This window comes from Periophthalmus magnuspinnatus, chromosome 16 (assembly GCF_009829125.3).
Source record: "Periophthalmus magnuspinnatus isolate fPerMag1 chromosome 16, fPerMag1.2.pri, whole genome shotgun sequence".
In the NCBI taxonomy this organism is placed as follows: domain Eukaryota; kingdom Metazoa; phylum Chordata; class Actinopteri; order Gobiiformes; family Gobiidae; genus Periophthalmus; species Periophthalmus magnuspinnatus.
Window position 1 is genome coordinate 19,521,169 of NC_047141.1, and position 21,308 is coordinate 19,542,476.

Below are 21,308 nucleotides of genomic sequence, written 5' to 3' on the forward strand. Positions count from 1 at the left end.
CAACATTTGTTAAATCCATCTCATACACAGTATGGCACAGGGCTTGCTCCAACCAAAGGATTGGACACGGTCTATTGGGTTTTAACAGAGTGTGTGACGGCAGCTCAAAAAGGGGGTTTAATTCTCAGTGATGTAGTCAGCTTTGTGAATAGCACCAAAGCAACCAGTCATTGTGGCCTAGTTGCACTGAGTCTTGGGGCCAGAAAGTTGACCCATCTTGCTTTTGTGTTTGTCAATGGTGAGAGAAACCTCACCATTGACAAACAAGATGTGTCACAGGGCAGCTGTGGCCAAGAAGTTGCTTACCACCAAATGAATGAATAAAGCACGATGGCTTCACAGCAAGAAGGTTTCTCTCCCAGGCCGTCCATGGCCTTTCTGTGCAGAGTTTGTTCCTCCCTGTGTTTCCCCAGACTCCTCAGTTTCCTCCATCACCCCAAAAATATGCACGTAAGATCCTCCAGCTAAGGTAGTCCTGACCAAGCTTTGCTCAACATCTGGAGATGGGTCCTCAGGCACTGCACCCACTGCTCCTGAGAGGTTGCCCCAGCCTCATTGAAGCATGGGTCAAATTCAGAGGACAATGTTTTCTATAGGGAGAATAAAGTGTGCTTTACCTTACCTTACCAAAAATGTCTAAAAAGTGCTTTTATTTAAATATATAATATTTATGTAACTCTAGCAAACCAACGGATGCACTATTGCTAGCATTTTAGGCCTCTATCTGGGTTTACTGAGAAGAAATTAAGACTGGAGTGGCCAATAAAAGCAGGCATAGATGCACTTCGTCCTAAGTTTTTAAAGGCATCTGCTGCTGGTTACGACTTAATGAACGAATCACAGATGTCATCCACAGTGGGCCAGACTATCAATGCTCCAGACTCGACAGGGATTAGACCTAAAGAGCAATGGCACTGAAGTGGATTCATTAAGCTCGGGACCACCTTTAAAGACCCACATTGTGCTGTCTGCAACGGAAAAATAAAAGGAAAGACACAGAACCGCTGCTATTTTATCCAGCATACCTTTGCCTCCTGACCAATGGTTTTGCTGGAGAAGTGTCTGTGTTGTCAAGAGGGTTAGCATTCACTCACACATCACAGGGAGTAGCTAAACCACTTCTGTAAACGGCGTATGTGCACTGCACTGTTTGTGCTGCATGCGGTTAGGTGGCTCAGACGAGATCTCCCTTTTAATCTAACAGCCAGCATTTTCATTAGGCCCGGGTGAGTCCTATTATTAAAACCTGCTTCAAAGGCAAAACAAGTGAAACCACAAACAGGAAATGACCCACTGGGCTCTGAGCCGTACTGTATAGATCAGTGATAGTCTTAAAGTAGCTTGTTATGAGTACATTGGCAGTGCTGTATGCAGTGTCAGTGAGACCTTTATAGTTAGAGCCGGGGTGCTGTGACACATTTTCTCCAGGGCAGATGGAAGCTATGACTTGGTGGGATAAATGGCCATGTCCAAGATTATAAAACTTGTCATGATCTGCAGTGTATAATAATCATATAATATAATAACCATATAATGAGCCGTCACTTGCCATTTCTTTTGAAGGATATATGGAAACACTAATCTGGTTTAGCCATAGGGTTTGGCACAGTCCAGTAACAAGAACATACTGGTGTCATCTATCAAATATGGACCGTCACACTTCAAACTAATCAGCCAAATTGTTGCATTATTAAGGGATTTTGATCATGAGACCAAATGAAATATTCCCCTTATTTCTGAAACATTTTGACTTCAAGTGAAGTTGCTGTACGAAACCAGCAATTTACCAAAATAAATAGGCTCTTTAGTAAAAACAAATTGTCCATGGCTGTGGTTTGATTCAGAACATTAAGGGCCTTCATCCCATTCCTTCTGTTGAACCTGCACAGTATGCCCCAGTGTGCACTGCTTAAATGAGGTTTTCCTTCCTGAATGACAAATGGACAATATTTATGAGCCTCAGTCTGAGGGGTTAGTAGCAGCAGGTGCGGTAGGTTTTATCACCACACATAACACGAAGCAGACCAACCTGCAGCTCACCCTATGGGTGCCATAAGCAGATAGGAGTCATATTCCTTTTTCACATTTGGAATCCACACAAAGCCATTGTCCTCGTTCAGGTGAGGTGCAGAGCATAGCAGCTCTGGCGTACTTTTCAGGATGTGACATGCATGTGCTTTATGACCTCTCCTGAATCAAACTGCTCCACTTAAACATATTAATGCTTACAGGCTGCCCAAATATTTCCTTTCCTGCTACGAGAGCCATGGGCACAGCCATTATATTGGACTCAGGAGCCAGCTGGTGAGGACAAATCCACAAGGATTTCTGCTCTCCCCCTTTAGACTGCTGGCAGCCCCGCTCCATTCATTCAGTTTTATATGTGCCTAGTAGCCGTGTTACTACCGGTTTCAAGGGAGAATTAATAGAAAACAGGTCTTATTAAAGTATATTAAGAGCAGTAGAAGTGGATATAATGTACCCAGTTAGGGCCCAGTAGGCCTGTATCTGAACTGAAGCTGACATGTGTGGCCTCTACTAGAAGGATATTTCTCTGTGCCACTACAGGCTCCAGGGGGGCTGTTCACTTAAGCTGAGAGGTGCATTGTGGGTAAGTAGATTTTTACTGGGCATGGGTACTGCAGGGGGTAAGGAATGTTTGTCTTCCTCCCACTCATTCAGATCAGGATTATGCTTTGCCATGCATCCAAAGCCACCTTTGACACCACTTGGAGGGTCTGTGGAAGAAATAGCAAATCTCTTATTGCCCTAATAAAGATCGTGAAGATTGCTCCCTCTGGACATAGCAAAAGCAGAGATGAGAGGTTCAGCCCATCCTCCCCCGCACAGGTTCAGCCCATCCTCCCCCCGTGAGTGGTGGAAATGTCTTTAATCAGCACTATAGGTCTTGATCTCAGAGCTTGTCTTGTGTCTATATGTGTGAATGACTCACAGCTTTTACCCTGGAGTGTGACCTATGCAAATACATCAAAACCGTTTTTACAATATGAAATGTGTTTTTGAAAATCAGTCAAGACATTTCCACAACATCCCACTGGATATACAGTACACTGTATGGTGTCTCTAATCACACACTCTGTTCTCTGCTGAGACCCTTCTCCCTGTTTGACTTGTGTGTGAAATCCTTCGTTGTTAGATTTTGATTGCCCACAAATTGTATTTTTTTGCTGTTATGTTCGAGCTTCTAGATTTAAAGACAATGTTTGGGCCAATGTCCTTAACGAGGTGAGAACATGCCTGTAGTAGTGACCATTTGTGTTTCTGAATGAGAGCTGTATCATGTGTCTGACAAAGAGCCTGAGAACTGTGTCAACTGATGAAACATGTACCAGATGATTTGACCACCTGAACCCCTGTTCAGATACATTTTGAATTAAATGATCAAACTAAACCAAGTTTCAAGTGCTAAAACAACTGAAAACAACTATAAAAGTCTGTTATGAAATTCCCAGTCACAAGAGTGTAGTGGCACTGGTATCAGTGAGTATAATCATGTCATGTGGTGGTGCTTGTCCAACGACCTGATGCAATTGGTCACAACTTTGATGGTGTACTAGATAATAAGTGTAGATCCTTTTCACTGGAGTTAAAAGGTAAAATTTCATGTCAACCAAGGCCTGAACCATGCATAACAATTAAAGCATCTAGGGTGAATTTATGAGGAAGACTGTCAGTTCTGCAAACCTGAAGCACTAATTTGAACATTTTATGCATTAAAAGAAAAACTCATTATTTGTATTTTTGTGGCTCACTGCTGTTTAAGAGCGTCAACAAATGGAAACAAGAATAACATCTTGTATTATGCACATTACCACCCGTGTACTCCAGTGCATAGTCCTAACAGAGACTATAGGTTGTAGGTTTATTGAGCTGCTGCAGTGCCGTTTATATAGATGAACAGGCCTCTAATTGCTGCCTCTGCTACATGCCGCCATTGTTCCTCGTGTGAGTCAGATAAAACAAACCACATGGTGCATGTGTGCTGGCCGAGGGAGGAAGCAGTACTCTCATTTACTATCTCCTTGTGTGGTTTGGCAGTGGCTCTGTGGGATGGGGGCGTGCAGGGCATCCGTCTGGGCGCGAGGCCTGGCACTGGCTTAGGCCTGTTACACACTGTGAGGCACCACACTGCTGCCCTGTGTAAACTTATACGGGCTCTACATGCTGCTTGTATGAGCTGAATGAAATTATAACTACAGTTTAATGACAGGAATAAAAGCACAGAACTGCTATTGTTCTAATGCCACATATTGAACTTATAAGTTTCATTGCTGATTTGATCAGAGTAAGGGTGTTTCCTAATGATTTAGGCCTGGCACTAACAACAGACTGTTTATGTGACCCCTGTGGCCCTTATAGAGCATGTGAGGTGTGATGCAGCTGAATAACATAACAGTTAAAGTGTGCCACCATAGTGAGATGCCATACCTCACCAACCCAAGCAGCAGGAGGTGTAGAGGTGGATTAGAGCAGACCACCACCACTGTGTCTCAGGAAGTTTGTTGAAGGCCCATATATGGCTAATAACTTCCCGTTTTCCTTTTTTATTTTAAATTAATGTTGTCAAAAGTATCAAAAATCAGATATTAATAGATACTAAAACTAATATCAAAACCAGATGTTTATTTGAGCAAATTTCAATACCGCAAAAGATCACATTAACAGAACAAAATCTAAACATTCTTGAACAGTTTTAGTATGATCTTGAGCTTTATCAGAACAAATATAAGATCTCATGCTAAGATAAAGAAATAAAGTATTTTGTATATGAAAATTTTATTACAAAAAAGGAGCATTCTTATCTTCATTGTGGTATCATAATCAGTATCGAGTATTGAGTATATCCAAACTTACACATTTACATTTGCCCACATTTAAATAGTTTTTTTGTGAAACACCAAGAAAGCCCTATGTATTTATGGTAAAACATGATAAATGCTGTGTCAACAAACACAACTGTGGCTCTAATCAATATGTGAGAAAACCCCCTTCAGGTCTCTGTGTACTCAACTAACAACAGTTCAATCATTGGACAACTGCCTTTTTCCTATTTGTGTCTTCTCTATTTTAACAAGTAAACACAAAACATATTATAGATAATTTACAATATGAGAATATGATAATAAAAACATTTCTCAACCAAATATTTTTTTATTATTTTATTTTAGAAAATGTTTTTTAGTGTTGAAATTAGGTGAAAAACATCTTCTTCAAAATCTGCAGCAGACTCCACAGACTCCAGGAGTGCAGCAGCCACAGCAGAATTTACACTTAAAGCCTCTCTTCTCTCTGCTCCTGAAGTACGGACTCTGCACACAAAACATATATGACCAATAATCAGGGCCAGCCCCGCCTATAAAAAGACTAAGCAGCTGCTTAGGGCCCCGAGGCTACCCGGGGGTCTTGGAGCCTATATTATATTATTGAAAATAATATAATTTTTAAAGTTCTATTGGAAATAGAACATGTGTTTACAGCAGCCTAAATATCCCTCTAAAACAATTAAATGTGTTTGATTGTTTGTTTTATATCTGTAGCAGCAAAATATCTGCTGCTGCCTACATTTGTTTTGGAGACAGGCATATGTGTGGGCAGCTATGTGTTTACTCAGTTGCAAGGTGTCTGAGGCAGCTGAGGTATATTTGAAAGGCTGTGTAATCCATGGATTTATGGTGTAATCCCTCAGTCATACAGACTAACTGTTTTAGTTAGATTGTATGACTGAAGTTAGATTGAAAGTTAGTGATCTTAAGTTGGGAAATGCATCAAGAACACAAGAAGATGATTGTTTTGGGAAAGATGGTGAAAGGCCTCGAAATAACCGTACTTACAGTTTATTACTCTAATGGACATGGCATGCCAGGATCAAACAGTGAAGATGGCCGTTTATATAATACACAACTGCTAACTGTGGTTATAATATAGTGATCATAGTTGGTCATTTTTTGTCAGAGGTGGATAGTACTCAGTTACTCTAGGCTACATTTACATGAGTAACCTTTTTTTTTTTTTTTTTTTTTTGTAATAGTGTTATGACACCATACGTTTACTCTTACTTGAGCAAAAGTTCTGGATGAAGCACTACTTTGTACCTCTATGTGAGTAGCCAATAATATTTTGAAGTCTACTACTACCTGATTACAACATTTGGCTTTTAATTCTACCCACCTCTGCGTTTTATAATGTAAATGGAAGCCCACTGCCAACTGGAACACATTAAAATCCACGAGAAACCAGGAAAAATGTCTAGAATTTCAATTTTTTTTGGAGGCATTGCACAAACCCAGACCCCCCTCTACATGTTTGTCTGCTGTTTTTGTGACTATAGTAGTTGCAACATTCTGGATGTTTTCAGTCTGATGTTGGTCATATGAACACAAATACAATAGGTCAAGGTGAGAGAGCAGAGTCATAATGTTGTCAAATGTGAATCATCAATAGTTGAGCCACTGAAGGGGGCCCCAGAGACAATTCAGCTTAGGACCCCCTGAAAGGTAGGGTCGACCCTGGCAATAATAATACATAAATGCTCATATAGTATAAATATAAGTAACAGAGGGCCTCTGCTGTCCCATAACGTAGTTATGATAAAGGTAATATCAGGCTGAGGCCCATGTAGTGGTTAACAGAAGGGCAGTAAATAGTAAATATTTCAAATGTCAATGTGGTGGATGTTGCTCTGTCTGATAATTTCTTTGTCTTCTTCGACCTATTACTGTTATTACTATTCTGTTATTCCCAAACCAGCATCTCGTCCTGCAGTTGTTCGAAGGAGACACAGAAATGATAACACAGGTACACTGTTCATGGAAATGATACACTTGTAAAATGTCTCATGTTCTAATATTGATGATTTGTTGAACTTTGTAACTTGTGTTTTGAATGTTTTGGAAACCATTGCACCGATGGTTAAAATGGTTAAAAAATAAGTAAGAAGCAAAATGGAGGAATGATGACTCGGTCAGGGCACAGAAAAGGGAGTGCCAGAGGTCCGAAGTCAAAGCTCCAGGTTCATTATGAGGCTTACAGAGAAAAGATGCACATGTACAACCACAGTTTACGTAGAACAAGGGAGAGGTATTTTTCGGTCATTATTGGAAGCTGTAATAACAACTCTCAAGTCCTATTTGCAACATTAAACAGATGAAGAATGCCTCAGACTCTGCTGCTGTTAAAACAAATTTCCACATCTAAGTGCAATGAGTTTGCAGTATTCTTTAATGACAAGGTTCAGAGCATCAAAAATGCCATCAGTTCCACAACGCAAATAACAACTCTGCAGCCACCGAGACACTAACCCTGGGCTTAGACTGCATGTGGTGTAGCTCCAGTCCAGTGGCTGCAAGTATTCTGTATAGTACATAAACGAGAGGAGCTCAGACGGCACAGCATGCAGTCCGGTGGTGTCAGCAGAGGTGCCGTGGAGCTCCCAATCAAATCCGTCTGATATTATTTTTGCCGGACGTCGGAGCCGAAGCCTTTTTACTTAATAAGTAAATCATTTTGTAAATCGGTCTCGCACGTGCAGTTTCAAAGGTGGTGAGCACACTATACAGCAGAGCTCCTGGTTCTCATGTAAATGTCACACCTCAACTAAACCAGTCCAACAGGAGAGTCGCAGATGGACTGGATGCAGTCTGCGTGAGGTGTTAGAGGTGACTCACTTGCACCTGTAACTGACATCTACATGGTGTCTCGATGTGTTAACCACTAGATTTCTAAAGTCTGCTCAACAGTTTGCTAGCACCACTCACTTGCATGGTTAACAGCTTTGAAAACCTATTTTTAAAAAGAGCAGTCATGATGCCACAGTTCTGAACAATTACCAACCCATCTCAAATCTGAGTCTGAGTCCTTGAAAAAGTTGTTTGCCAGCAACCTATTAACTTTCTCCAAAGAAACACCTCTGTTGATGTTTCTCAGTCAGATTTTAGACCCTACCACAGCACTGAAACTGCTTTTTATCAAGGTGACAAATGATATCTGCCTGAACACTGATGCAGACAAAGTTTGAGCCTTGACCCTGTTAGGTCCAAGTGCTGCTTTTGACACTGTTGATCATGGGATACTCTTACAGAGACTAGAGAATTGGGTGGACATCTCTAGTACTGCACTAAATTGGTTCAAGTCGTATCTAGAAGACAGTGTGTACTTAGTTGAAATTGTAAAATTTCAACAATGGCCCTGATCTGTGGGGTGCCCCAGGGATCAATCTTGGGACCTCTTTCGTTCAATCTCTTCATGCTGCTGCTAGGCCAGTTAATATGCAGCAATAATGTGTCTTACTACAACTATGCAGATGTCAGTCAGATCTATGTCTCACTGGCAGCTGGTGAATGTGGACCAGTGGGTTCACTCTGCCACTGCATCCAACAGATCCGTTTATGGATGCAAAAACAACTTTCTCCAACTAAACTCAAACAAGACTGAAGTCATAGTTTTGGGCCCACAGAAATAAAGAGGAAATGTCAACAGGCACCTTTAGTCTTCCCTGTAGCTTTTTACAATCTAAAAAACATTGCAAAAATAAAAGGTATACTGTCAAAACTGGACTTAGAGAGACTTATCAATGCATTTGGCTCCAGTAAGTTAGACTACTGTAATGGCCTGCTTAACAGCCTCTCCAAATGAGCCTTAAGACAGCTGCAGTACATCCAAAATGCTGCTGCTCGGGTCCTGACTAGATCCAGGAAGTATGAGAACGTAAATTCTGTGCTCAAGTCTCTGCACTGTTTCCTGTGGGTCAGAGAATAGACTTGAAAAATACTCTTCTTGTGTACATGTCTCTCCATGGCCTAGCACCAAAGTTCATCTCTCACATGTTAGTGCCATATGAACCATCCCACACTCTGATGAGTCCAGGGACTGGCATCCTTCTGGTGCCCAGAGTCAGGAATATACATGGGAACAAGTGCTTCAGTTTTATCGTGTTAAAATCTGGAACACTCTTCCTCAAAAGGTCAGACAGGCCTCCAATTTAAGAATGTTTAAATTCAGGCTCAAACCGGATCTGTTTAGCTGTACATACGACTGAAAGGTTTTTATTCTGCACTATTCTCTTTTAATGTTAATTTTATGATGATTATTTATGTTTTGATTTGCGTGTATTGTTTGTGGTTCTTATTCTGGGAAGCAATTTGACTTACTTTGTGTATGAATTGTGGTCTACAAATAGACTTGCCTTGACTTGCCTAAAAATGCTGGTGCATGCGTGTGTGTGTGTTTTTGTTTCTGTGTGTTTTTGTGTGTGTGTGTTTTAATGTGAATAAATTGTAATGTCTTTAACCTGTTGAGATTTGTTTGAAAATGAAGATTCAAGGATTTACTGTCATTGTCACAAGTAACAACAGAATTACATTTAGAGTATGAAAGAGTAAGTGTGGCTATAGTGCTGTTTTAATGTTAAGTATGGTCTTATGGTTTTGATGCTAAATGTATTGCAGTGTTGTGATTTTACAAGAGTAAATGACCAGACTGCTCCTGAGGAAATAACTGGCTCTTCAATAATGTGGTTTTATAATTGTGTAAAATGTTTTTGGACACTATGTTCTATATCTATAGGACAGGAATTTCTCAATTATTGTCATTTTGTTCGTATTTATGGGAAGAGTTGCATCCACTGACCCTTCAGGTGAAGTGTGCTTTCCCTGATGAGGCAACAGTCTCCCAGTGTCAGTATAAATACAGCAGAATTCACACAGCCCTCCATCACACTCAAGAACTGAGACCAGTCTCCAACCACATCCACAAGTCCAGTTTGTGAGAGCTCCAGCAGACCCAACATGAAGACTGTGAGAGTGGCTGTTGCTGTGGCTCTGCTGTTTGCATTTGTCTGGATCCAGGAGAGTTCTGCACAACCGCACTCTCAGGTAAGAATCAGGAGATCTGTGCCACTGTCCAGAGGTTATTAGGGCCGCTCTCTTTAAAGACACTGTATGATCTTAGATGGCAGAGATGGAGCAGCCTGAGGACGTGGACATTCCAGTTGAGCTGAAAGCAGAAGAAGTGTCAGTGGACGCCATGACGGTGAGTCTTTCTGTAGTTCATATTCTCTGTGACAGTATATCTTTTACTTATATTTACACTATATGAGCATTTATGTATTATTATGGCTAATACATGTTTCTTGTGCAGAGTCCGTACTTCAGGAGTAGACAGAAGAGAGGCTTTAAGTGTAAATTCTGCTGTGGCTGCTGCACTCCTGGAGTCTGTGGAGTCTGCTGCAGATTCTGAGCACATGTCCATCAACAAACAACTGAGACCTTTCTGTAATGATTTAGATTTTTTAAATAAATATTTTCTCAATTCCAAAAACATGCTTGTAATTGAATCATTTGGTTCATTTTTTCACATAAAATTGTTGTGGCTCATTATTATTATTATTTTTTTTTAAATTTTGTTTTTTGTTTCTTTGTTTTTTCATTCATGTTTTTGTGGAAATAGATTTATTGAAACATTCAGTATAGTCACAGTCAAACAAACATATCGACATCAACAGGAGGATTAGCCAATCAAGGACACAACAATATATATAACATATATCAAAACAAATATGGCTGCTTAAGAAGAAAAAAGATAGGAAAAAATATCGTGTGTGTGGGGGTGTGTGTTGGGGTGTGTGTGTGTGTGTGGGGTGTGGGTGTGTGTGTGTGTGGGGGGGGGGGTGTGTGTGGGTGTGTGTGGGGGTGTGTGTGTGTGTGTTTGCTTGATGACTTGATTCAACTCAAGACGCAGAGGAGGACGTGGGGACCAGAATGATCTGTCTCTGTATTATACAGAGTGGTATCCTTCTGGATTTACCAGGCAATTAAAATCCTTCTTAAACAAAGAAAATACTTATTTGAACAGAAATAGGCAAGGCAAGTTTATTTGTATAGCACAATTCGTACACAAAGTAATTCAAAGTGCTTTACAGAATAAGGACATTAAAATCACACAAATAAAAACATAATAGTGAGAAATAGTGAGTTAAAATACAATCTACCTTCTGTTCACAACAGTTTGTTCAAACATTGTTCAAGTGAGAAATTAAGCCAGTCAAATAATAATCAGAGATGTAACTGCTGTGAGGAACAGGCTAGAGGCAGAGAACAACAGGGAAGAATGATCCATTACATCTAGCAGGTAAAGAGCTGTGAGGGAGAGGACAACAGAGAACCCCCTAGAGCCCCTACAGGCCGGGCACCTAAACTTTTTGTACAATTTCTGTTCTAAAAGTTAGAACACTGTTAAATATGAAATTCAAACTAAAATACATTTTGGCCATGATATGCTCTGTTGAGTAGAAAAAGTAGAACAGAGGAAGGAATAAGAAGAGGCATTTGGGAAAGTGTCGGGGAAGCAACCAGTCCGTTGTGTGAACACATGTGGACATTTATATAAAACCTATATAAACAAACATTAAGCAGTGAACAAACATCTGTGTGGAAGATGACAGTTAGGTCCTATTAAAATCCACTGCAGCTTCACATGTTGTTCAGAACTCTAATCAAATTTTAAATGAAATGTATAATTATTTTTCATTGACTATGACTATACTGAATGTTTCAATAAATGTATTTTCAATTTATAAAAAAAAAATAAAATGAAAAACAAAACCATAATTGGCCAAAACAAATTTCCGTGAATAAATGAACCAAATGATTCAATTACAAGCATGTTTTTGGAATTGAGAAAATGTTTATTTAAAAAATCTAAATCATTACAGAAAGGTCTCAGTTGTTTGTTGATGGACATGTGCTCAGAATCTGCAGCAGACTCCACAGACTCCAGGAGTGCAGCAGCCACAGCAGAATTTACACTTAAAGCCTCTCTTCTGTCTACTCCTGAAGTACGGACTCTGCACAAGAAACATGTATTAGCCATAATAATACATACATTTTATATAGTATAAATATAAGTAAAAGATATAATGTCACAGAGAATATGAACTACAGAGAGACTCACCGTCATGGCGTCCACTGACACTTCTTCTGCTTTCAGCTCAACTGGAATGTCCACGTCCTCAGGCTGCTCCATCTCTGCCATCTAAGATCATACAGTGTCTTTAATGAGAGCGGCCCTAATAACCTCTGGACAGTGGCACAGATCTCCTGACTCTTACCTGAGAGTGCGGTTGTGCAGAACTCTCCTGGATCCAGACAAATGCAAACAGCAGAGCCACAGCAACAGCCACTCTCACAGTCTTCATGTTGGGTCTGCTGGAGCTCTCACAAACTGGACTTGTGGATGTGGTTGGAGACTGGTCTCAGTTCTTGAGTGTGATGGAGGGCTGTGTGAATTCTGCTGTATTTATAATGACACTGGGAGACTGTTGCCTCATCAGGGAAAGCACACTTCACCTGAAGGGTCAGTGGATGCAACTCTTCCCATAAATGTGATCAATTCTGAGTCCCTGAACAAAAGGGACTCACATTTATGCTGAAAAGACATACTCTGAACTTCCAGGATGGTTCTGAATGTTTGTGTGTGTGTGTGTGTGTGTGTGGGGGGGGGGGGGGGTGCATGCGTGCATGCGTGTGTGTGCGTGTGTGTGTGTGTGTTTGTGTTTCTGTGTGTTTTTGTGTGTGTGTGTTTTAATGTGAATAAATTGTAATGTCTTTAACCTGTTGAGATTTGTTTGAAAATGAAGATTCAAGGATTTACTGTCATTGTCACAAGTAACAACAGAATTACATTTAGAGTATGAAAGAGTAAGTGTGGCTATAGTGCTGTTTTAATGTTAAGTATGGTCTTATGGTTTTGATGCTAAATGTATTGCAGTGTTGTGATTTTACAAGAGTAAATGACCAGACTGCTCCTGAGGAAATAACTGGCTCTTCAATAATGTGGTTTTATAATTGTGTAAAATGTTTTTGGACACTATGTTCTATATCTATAGGACAGGAATTTCTCAATTATTGTCATTTTGTTCGTATTTATGGGAAGAGTTGCATCCACTGACCCTTCAGGTGAAGTGTGCTTTCCCTGATGAGGCAACAGTCTCCCAGTGTCAGTATAAATACAGCAGAATTCACACAGCCCTCCATCACACTCAAGAACTGAGACCAGTCTCCAACCACATCCACAAGTCCAGTTTGTGAGAGCTCCAGCAGACCCAACATGAAGACTGTGAGAGTGGCTGTTGCTGTGGCTCTGCTGTTTGCATTTGTCTGGATCCAGGAGAGTTCTGCACAACCGCACTCTCAGGTAAGAATCAGGAGATCTGTGCCACTGTCCAGAGGTTATTAGGGCCGCTCTCTTTAAAGACACTGTATGATCTTAGATGGCAGAGATGGAGCAGCCTGAGGACGTGGACATTCCAGTTGAGCTGAAAGCAGAAGAAGTGTCAGTGGACGCCATGACGGTGAGTCTTTCTGTAGTTCATATTCTCTGTGACAGTATATCTTTTACTTATATTTACACTATATGAGCATTTATGTATTATTATGGCTAATACATGTTTCTTGTGCAGAGTCCGTACTTCAGGAGTAGACAGAAGAGAGGCTTTAAGTGTAAATTCTGCTGTGGCTGCTGCACTCCTGGAGTCTGTGGAGTCTGCTGCAGATTCTGAGCACATGTCCATCAACAAACAACTGAGACCTTTCTGTAATGATTTAGATTTTTTAAATAAATATTTTCTCAATTCCAAAAACATGCTTGTAATTGAATCATTTGGTTCATTTTTTCACATAAAATTGTTGTGGCTCATTATTATTATTATTTTTTTTTAAATTTTGTTTTTTGTTTCTTTGTTTTTTCATTCATGTTTTTGTGGAAATAGATTTATTGAAACATTCAGTATAGTCACAGTCAAACAAACATATCGACATCAACAGGAGGATTAGCCAATCAAGGACACAACAATATATATAACATATATCAAAACAAATATGGCTGCTTAAGAAGAAAAAAGATAGGAAAAAATATCGTGTGTGTGGGGGTGTGTGTTGGGGTGTGTGTGTGTGTGGGGTGTGGGTGTGTGTGTGTGTGTGGGGGGGGGTGTGTGTGGGTGTGTGTGGGGGTGTGTGTGTGTGTGTTTGCTTGATGACTTGATTCAACTCAAGACGCAGAGTAGGACGTGGGGACCAGAATGATCTGTCTCTGTATTATACAGAGTGGTATCCTTCTGGATTTACCAGGCAATTAAAATCCTTCTTAAACAAAGAAAATACTTATTTGAACAGAAATAGGCAAGGCAAGTTTATTTGTATAGCACAATTCGTACACAAAGTAATTCAAAGTGCTTTACAGAATAAGGACATTAAAATCACACAAATAAAAACATAATAGTGAGAAATAGTGAGTTAAAATACAATCTACCTTCTGTTCACAACAGTTTGTTCAAACATTGTTCAAGTGAGAAATTAAGCCAGTCAAATAATAATCAGAGATGTAACTGCTGTGAGGAACAGGCTAGAGGCAGAGAACAACAGGGAAGAATGATCCATTACATCTAGCAGGTAAAGAGCTGTGAGGGAGAGGACAACAGAGAACCCCCTAGAGCCCCTACAGGCCGGGCACCTAAACTTTTTGTACAATTTCTGTTCTAAAAGTTAGAACACTGTTAAATATGAAATTCAAACTAAAATACATTTTGGCCATGATATGCTCTGTTGAGTAGAAAAAGTAGAACAGAGGAAGGAATAAGAAGAGGCATTTGGGAAAGTGTCGGGGAAGCAACCAGTCCGTTGTGTGAACACATGTGGACATTTATATAAAACCTATATAAACAAACATTAAGCAGTGAACAAACATCTGTGTGGAAGATGACAGTTAGGTCCTATTAAAATCCACTGCTGCTTCACATGTTGTTCAGAACTCTAATCAAATTTTAAATGAAATGTATAATTATTTTTCATTGACTATGACTATACTGAATGTTTCAATAAATGTATTTTCAATTTATAAAAAAAAAATAAAATGAAAAACAAAACCATAATTGGCCAAAACAAATTTCCGTGAATAAATGAACCAAATGATTCAATTACAAGCATGTTTTTGGAATTGAGAAAATGTTTATTTAAAAAATCTAAATCATTACAGAAAGGTCTCAGTTGTTTGTTGATGGACATGTGCTCAGAATCTGCAGCAGACTCCACAGACTCCAGGAGTGCAGCAGCCACAGCAGAATTTACACTTAAAGCCTCTCTTCTGTCTACTCCTGAAGTACGGACTCTGCACAAGAAACATGTATTAGCCATAATAATACATACATTTTATATAGTATAAATATAAGTAAAAGATATACTGTCACAGAGAATATGAACTACAGAAAGACTCACTGTCATGGCGTCCACTGACACTTCTTCTGCTTTCAGCTCAACTGGAATGTCCACGTCCTCAGGCTGCTCCATCTCTACCATCTAAGATCATACAGTGTCTTTAATGAGAGCGGCCCTAATAACCTCTGGACAGTGGCACAGATCTCCTGACTCTTACCTGAGAGTGCGGTTGTGCAGAACTCTCCTGGATCCAGACAAATGCAAACAGCAGAGCCACAGCAACAGCCACTCTCACAGTCTTCATGTTGGGTCTGCTGGAGCTCTCACAAACTGGACTTGTGGATGTGGTTGGAGACTGGTCTCAGTTCTTGAGTGTGATGGAGGGCTGTGTGAATTCTGCTGTATTTATACTGACACTGGGAGACTGTTGCCTCATCAGGGAAAATGTATTTTACCTGAAGGATAAGTGGATGTAACTTTTCCCATAAATGTGGTCAATTTTCAAAGTGTCCTGAACAAAAGGGACTCACATTTTTGCTTTTAAAACATACACTGAACTTCCACTTATTCCGGATGATCTTTTGCTGTTTTAATGTGAATAAAATGTAATGTCTTCATATGTGTAAGTCTGTTTGATGATGAAGATTCAAGGATTTACTGTCACTGTCATAAGTAACAACAGAATTACATTTAGAGTATGAAAGAGTAAGTGTGGCTATAGTGCTGTTTTAAAGTTAACTATGGTCTTATGGTTTTGATGCTAAATGTATTGCAGTGTTGTGATTTTATAAGAGTAAATGACCAGACTGCTCCTGAGGAAATAACTGGCTCTTCAATAGTGTGTTTTTTATAGTTGTGTAAAATGTTTTTGGACACTATGTTCTGTATCTATAGAACAGGAATTTCTCAATTATTGTCATTTTGTTCACATTTACGGGAAGAGTTGCATCCACTGACCCTTCAGGTGAAGTGTGCTTTCCCTGATGAGGCAACAGTCTCCCAGTGTCAGTATAAATACAGCAGAATTCACACAGCCCTCCATCACACTCAAGAACTGAGACCAGTCTCCAACCACATGCACAAGTTCCATAACTGCAGGATAGTGTCTATACTGTATTGCCACAGCGGAACAAAGAAGAGAAGGGAAATTGTATTGTCAGTAATATGTTTAAGATGTACTGTACTGTCATAACATACACAACTTACAATGTTTGTAAATGGAAAGGGATGGCTTTCTGTATTTGTCACTTAGTTCTTCACCAGTACTCAGAGATTAAGTGAGTGCTGTTACCTGAAAGCACACATGCTGACATTTATTCCTGAAGCTATATTGCTATATATACACACACAAGTGTTTGTAACTATTTCACAATATTGGCTTTGCCCTAACCCTCCAGTGGGCAGTCCTCTGTGACTGAGAGCAAAGGGCATTACAGTTTTATTCAATTACTTTGACACACTTTTCGATTGAAAATTGACATTTGCAAAACAGCTCACACAGAATCCCAAAGAGAGGTATAGATTTCCTAAACAAAATCTTATGTCAGCCAAATGCATTCAAAACTGGCTAGTCATTCTCCAAAAGCAGGTTTTACCATGAAACCTCTCAGACTCTAGTCATGTGTTTTCCTGTGCTTTTTCATTAATTTGACACTACAGCTCTCAGTCCATTTCTCAGGGACCACAGGGAATCACTGGTTACAGTCTGCAAATGGGCTTCATACACTTATACAACTGGGGCTGGAAGAGCTGTGTCCCAAACCAGTTGATATATTGAAATATTTTTTTGTAAAAAAATAGAATTGAAATAAATGTGCACACTGGATTTTGTGGCATTTTACTGATACTTAGAGATGTCAGAATAGCAAATACATCAAAACAACTACAATATGTAATGTGTTCTTGAAAAGCAGTCAAGACATTTCCACAACATCCCACTGGATATACACTACACTGTATGGTGTCTCTAATCACACACTCTGTGCTCTGCTGAGACCCTTCTCCCTGTTTGACTTGTGTGTGAAATCCTTTGTTGTTAGATTTTGGGTGCTCACAAATTGTATGTTCTTGCTGTTATGTTTCTATATTGAAAAAGACAGTGTTAGAGTCAATGTCCCTAACCAGGTGAGGCCTGTAGTAGTGGAAAAACAAAGTGAATTCAATGACCATGTGTGAATCAAATGATCAAACTAAACCAAGTTACAAAAAATGTGGTTTTCTGCGTAGTGTAAACATGCACTACATATGTCAATGGACCAACAAAATGAAATGAAAAACACCATATTCATATGAGGGAGTATTAATATAGAAACAATTGCATTATTACCAGTATTCATATTAACATATTGTATTAGAAGCAGCCTACAATAACATACAATATTGATATTATTAGGTGTATTTTTAGGACTGTAAAATTGTAATGACATAAAAAAAAGATATATTTGTACTTAATAACATACAGGGTCATTCATAACAGCTAACTAATAATTTTGAACAGTCCTGTACTCCATCTTATTTTGTCTGCTTTCTCACTCTCACTGCTCATTCCAGTTGTGTGTTTGCAGTTGGTCTTGAGGTAATGGTTCTGACACAATACTGGGAAGCCTGCCAAAGCATGTGTAACACAGGAAGAAACTCCAATATGGAGACCAGGGTAATTAGTCCAATAAATGTTTTCACTCGGATGTATGTGAATAAAGCAGCACTCATTATGGCACACTTGCTTTTTATTGTGGAAGCTTGTAACAGGGATGATGTCTGCTGCAAAAGGTCAAAGGGCACAGCGTTTTTGTGGCAATCAATTTAAGGACCTACAGAGGAAAATATATGCAATTTTATGGTATTTTATTTGAAAAAAGATAATACTGTCAATACAATAATTACTTTTACTACATTAAACATATACGCAACTGCTATGGCATATTTCTATTATGATTGTCAAAACTTCAATCTAAAGTTGTAAGTCTAGATTAATTTGTCTCCAAAGTCAAGAAATAGGCAGTACCTTTAGATATAGAATTTTACTTAAGAGTTTATCAACAACTTAACCCCTAGAAGCTCCTGCCTAGATGTGGCTTTGCAGAGGGTGATGAGGGGCGCTGTAGGGGCAGGACCAGGGTCAACCACAAGGCTAAATGACTACCACATGAAACATTCTGCACTAGATAAACACAAACACAGCATCTTAGTGATCTAGAGCTGGGTAGGAGTCTGTAAATACTGGGTGTACATAACATGGCACAAATGAGTGGGCAAACCATCTATGGTCATTGTGTGTCTAATCCATTACATAGATTCAGGTTGAAAAGTACTTCTACAATTTCCTATATGTGTGTGCTAGTGTTAGTAGTACAAAATATGCATTCAAGCTAAACTGCTTTTCCAAAATCACTGCTTGTGCTACTACAACTACTACTTCTACAACTGCTAAGCTGCCAACATTATTATTCTAACTACACAGACCTGGGCCTGTATCACAGCCAGATACAGAGAGATTATTTACTCTCACAATATACCACTATTTTTACAGTGTCTGTTTTTTATATTGTGGGAGTTATGTGGTCAAGCTTAAAAGAATGGACTATACCTCTAATTTGGCTCAATAATTAACCCACGTATTACTGTTTACATTTTTCTATTGGTTGATGTTAAATTTAGACGTCTCTAGTGTGGCGTAGTGGGGCGGTTGTTTTGTCATAGCCTGTCATGACTATAAAAATGTTTGTGAAGCAAGGAAGCCAGAAATCTGTGGTCTTGTGCCAAAAAAGGGTCTTCAGTCACTCTCTTTTCACTCTCTCCCGTGCTTAATGACAGACTAACACATTGCTTATAGCAGCCATAGTGAATGTTGTTTGGCTGGGGAGCTGTGATATAGCATCTGGGCTAAAAGTAGTAAACAAAGTAGGAAACATCTGGAGAGGAAAGAGCTCATTTGTGCAGTACTATCTGCTCTCTACATCTCATTAAACATAATATTGAGACCAAAATTAGCGTTAGAATTTATATGTCTCTGGAAAGTTAATGAAGTCACATAAAACACTGTACACTGCTGGTTCTGGTAACATCTTCTGCATGTCATGCCTGCAATGTCACCCAAGTTTCACTTTGACATAATAGATGTAACTAACTATTTTTTCTTAATGTGTAATTGTTTGTAAAATTGTTATTTATGCACTTAAAAAAAACTTGCAACCTTATAAGAACTTGTTGGTTCTTTGGACTCAGTTGCAATGGAAATGTTTATCCTGCCAACCCAACCACCCAGGAGTAATAGTACGTATAATAGTCTTTTCAACACTACATTTGTCCCCCCTTTTCAAAGGTTCAACACCCAGCACTTATTCCGAGCAGCCAGTGGTCAAAATGAGGCACACTGGAAATTGTTTCTGTTTTATCCATGTCGCTTTACCCAGTGCTTTTATAACATAATGTGGCAAGCATTAAACAACGAGGGACTAATGATATATTTTCTCAGCTGGAACGTGGGAATTGCACCACGGACCCGAAACAGAACCGCGTCTCAGTAAATTAGTGTGTGGCGCTAAGTGAAAAGTCAGCAGGATGCCAGAATTGCTTTGGCTTGTGACCCGCAGGGAAACCCACACACATGTACCACCGACACAGGGAGATATTGAACCTATAGGAAAGGGAAGCACACAGTTGGTGCAAAGTTTGAGAAGCCAGACATTTACCCCTGACAGCTCGGAAATATCCGTTTTAATAAGGGGGAAAAGTGGATTTGGCCAGACATCTTCGTTCCCGCCATGGAAAGTCATCTGCCTTGGTGAGGCGACACCCTCAATGACTGTGAACTGAAGGGTGCTTGGGATCAGGCTGACAGGGCAGAGCTGTAGGCCCCACACAAACTATGGTGCTCGGTTTCTTTACAAAGCAATTTGCTTCAAATCCTATTACAGCTTACACTGGGTCTAAGTCAACCACATATCATCCATATTAGTTGGTATTAGCATTTTCCATGTTATTGCGTTTTGTGAAAATGAATAGAGTGTTTAGTAATACTGGGTAAGATTGGGCTAACAGCTTTAGCATTCAGTGTGGTTTAATAGTAGGCAGCCATTAATGGATTTATTTCATCATTACCCAAGAACTTGATGAAGAAACCAAACCTCTACTTTGAATATAGGCAGGACCTTTTCTGATTTCTTATTTATTCACTCCCCACTCACATTGGGTGGTGGTATGCTACTTCTGTTTGAACTGGAGGCAGCAGTGATCCGGAGGTTGAAGCAAGCATGCAAAGTAATAATTAATAAAATCATGATGTGCTGTGGAAAAGCTTGAAATGTAATCACTATATAACTTTATCTGTTTCATCATCATCATGAATTTTTTCAAGCAATTTTGATTGATATTAGGGTACTTTTTGTGTAACAATATTAAGATCAGGTAATGCTTTTATGGTTCAATTGTAATTGTACATGTGCTGGTGCACGCTTCACTGCAGTGTGTTTCTTGCATTGTTTTCATTAGCTCGGGTCCAGGTCACATCAGGAGTACAGCCGACCTCCTGCTCGATAAAAACCTCCACATGCTAACAGTTACACAGCCATTTCTTTTAATTGCACTGTGCTGTTTAATTTGACTTGGACTAATGCGTTTTCAAAGTAGCACTGAAGGCATTTATTTGAAGTCCTGCTCTGACCTCACTTTCCTGATTGTACCATGACTTTGTCTTACCTGCCAGACTGCCCCATTCCCATTCAGTTCTATCATACCCTACTGCTCGGTACAGACAGACAGTAACAAGTCGAACTTGATGGATTTACTGAGAAAGTAGTGTTATTATAGCATCTGTAGTTGTTATGTCATACAGTTGTATTAGCAGAAGTAGCTATGTTATAGTGGTAACCCTTGCACTCACCCTGATAAGAAAAACAGTGAATTCCCTCTCTCTTGTATTTATGGCAGTGTGCTGCCATTGCTTTGGCTTTATATCTCTGTCTGACTGGCTGCATTACGACAGTTACTGCTCCAGTGTGAGGAGGCACTGGCAGGGCTCACTTCAGCAGTAAAACACCTTTATGTCCTCTCCATGTCATTCAGTAAAGATGTACAAGAAAACCC

General features: G+C 39.6%; 3 protein-coding genes and 1 long non-coding RNA gene across 5 annotated transcripts; 2 read left to right on the plus strand and 2 right to left on the minus strand.

The window, feature by feature from the left end:
* Positions 1–5,230: 5,230 nt before the first annotated feature.
* LOC117384412 (hepcidin-like) lies at positions 5,231–12,305 on the minus strand. Of its 2 annotated transcripts, none has more exons than XM_033981737.1 (3): positions 12,125–12,305; positions 11,968–12,048; positions 5,231–5,330 (listed from the first exon to the last, which is right to left on the minus strand). In XM_033981737.1, the coding sequence occupies exons 1-3, from the start codon at positions 12,209–12,211 to the stop codon at positions 5,232–5,234; spliced, it is 267 nt and encodes an 88-aa protein (XP_033837628.1). In that variant the 5' UTR covers positions 12,212–12,305; the 3' UTR covers position 5,231. The 2 variants fall into 2 exon arrangements, with proteins under 2 accessions (XP_033837628.1, XP_033837627.1); XM_033981736.2 differs by lacking the exon at positions 5,231–5,330 and adding an exon at positions 11,676–11,860.
* LOC117384411 (hepcidin-like) lies at positions 9,712–10,305 on the plus strand. The gene is made up of 3 exons (XM_033981735.2): positions 9,712–9,890; positions 9,967–10,047; positions 10,156–10,305. The coding sequence occupies exons 1-3, from the start codon at positions 9,804–9,806 to the stop codon at positions 10,252–10,254; spliced, it is 267 nt and encodes an 88-aa protein (XP_033837626.1). The 5' UTR covers positions 9,712–9,803; the 3' UTR covers positions 10,255–10,305.
* Positions 12,306–13,030: 725 nt separating the features above from the next.
* On the plus strand, positions 13,031–13,624 carry LOC117384410 (hepcidin-like). Its single transcript, XM_033981734.2, has 3 exons — positions 13,031–13,209; positions 13,286–13,366; positions 13,475–13,624. Exons 1-3 carry the CDS (start codon positions 13,123–13,125, stop codon positions 13,571–13,573), a joined length of 267 nt encoding a protein of 88 aa, XP_033837625.1. The 5' UTR covers positions 13,031–13,122; the 3' UTR covers positions 13,574–13,624.
* Positions 13,625–15,286: 1,662 nt separating this feature from the next.
* On the minus strand, positions 15,287–15,656 carry LOC117384414 (uncharacterized). Its single transcript, XR_008648999.1, has 2 exons — positions 15,442–15,656; positions 15,287–15,365 (listed from the first exon to the last, which is right to left on the minus strand). It is a non-coding gene; the product is annotated as an uncharacterized LOC117384414 (long non-coding RNA).
* Between the last annotated feature and the right edge of the window lie 5,652 nt (positions 15,657–21,308).

Excerpts from the sequence above, each read along its gene's own strand:
- LOC117384411 (XM_033981735.2), top strand. The coding sequence starts at position 9,804 with ATGAAGACTGTGAGAGTGGCTGTTGCTGTGGCTCTGCTGTTTGCATTT. Across the intron at positions 9,891-9,966 it reads CTGCACAACCGCACTCTCAG|ATGGCAGAGATGGAGCAGCC; the intron begins GTAAGAATCAGG and ends GTATGATCTTAG. Across the intron at positions 10,048-10,155 it reads TGTCAGTGGACGCCATGACG|AGTCCGTACTTCAGGAGTAG; the intron begins GTGAGTCTTTCT and ends TTTCTTGTGCAG.
- LOC117384412 (XM_033981737.1), bottom strand. The coding sequence starts at position 12,211 with ATGAAGACTGTGAGAGTGGCTGTTGCTGTGGCTCTGCTGTTTGCATTT. Across the intron at positions 12,049-12,124 it reads CTGCACAACCGCACTCTCAG|ATGGCAGAGATGGAGCAGCC; the intron begins GTAAGAGTCAGG and ends GTATGATCTTAG. Across the intron at positions 5,331-11,967 it reads TGTCAGTGGACGCCATGACG|AGTCCGTACTTCAGGAGCAG; the intron begins GTGAGTCTCTCT and ends TTTTGTGTGCAG.
- LOC117384410 (XM_033981734.2), top strand. The coding sequence starts at position 13,123 with ATGAAGACTGTGAGAGTGGCTGTTGCTGTGGCTCTGCTGTTTGCATTT. Across the intron at positions 13,210-13,285 it reads CTGCACAACCGCACTCTCAG|ATGGCAGAGATGGAGCAGCC; the intron begins GTAAGAATCAGG and ends GTATGATCTTAG. Across the intron at positions 13,367-13,474 it reads TGTCAGTGGACGCCATGACG|AGTCCGTACTTCAGGAGTAG; the intron begins GTGAGTCTTTCT and ends TTTCTTGTGCAG.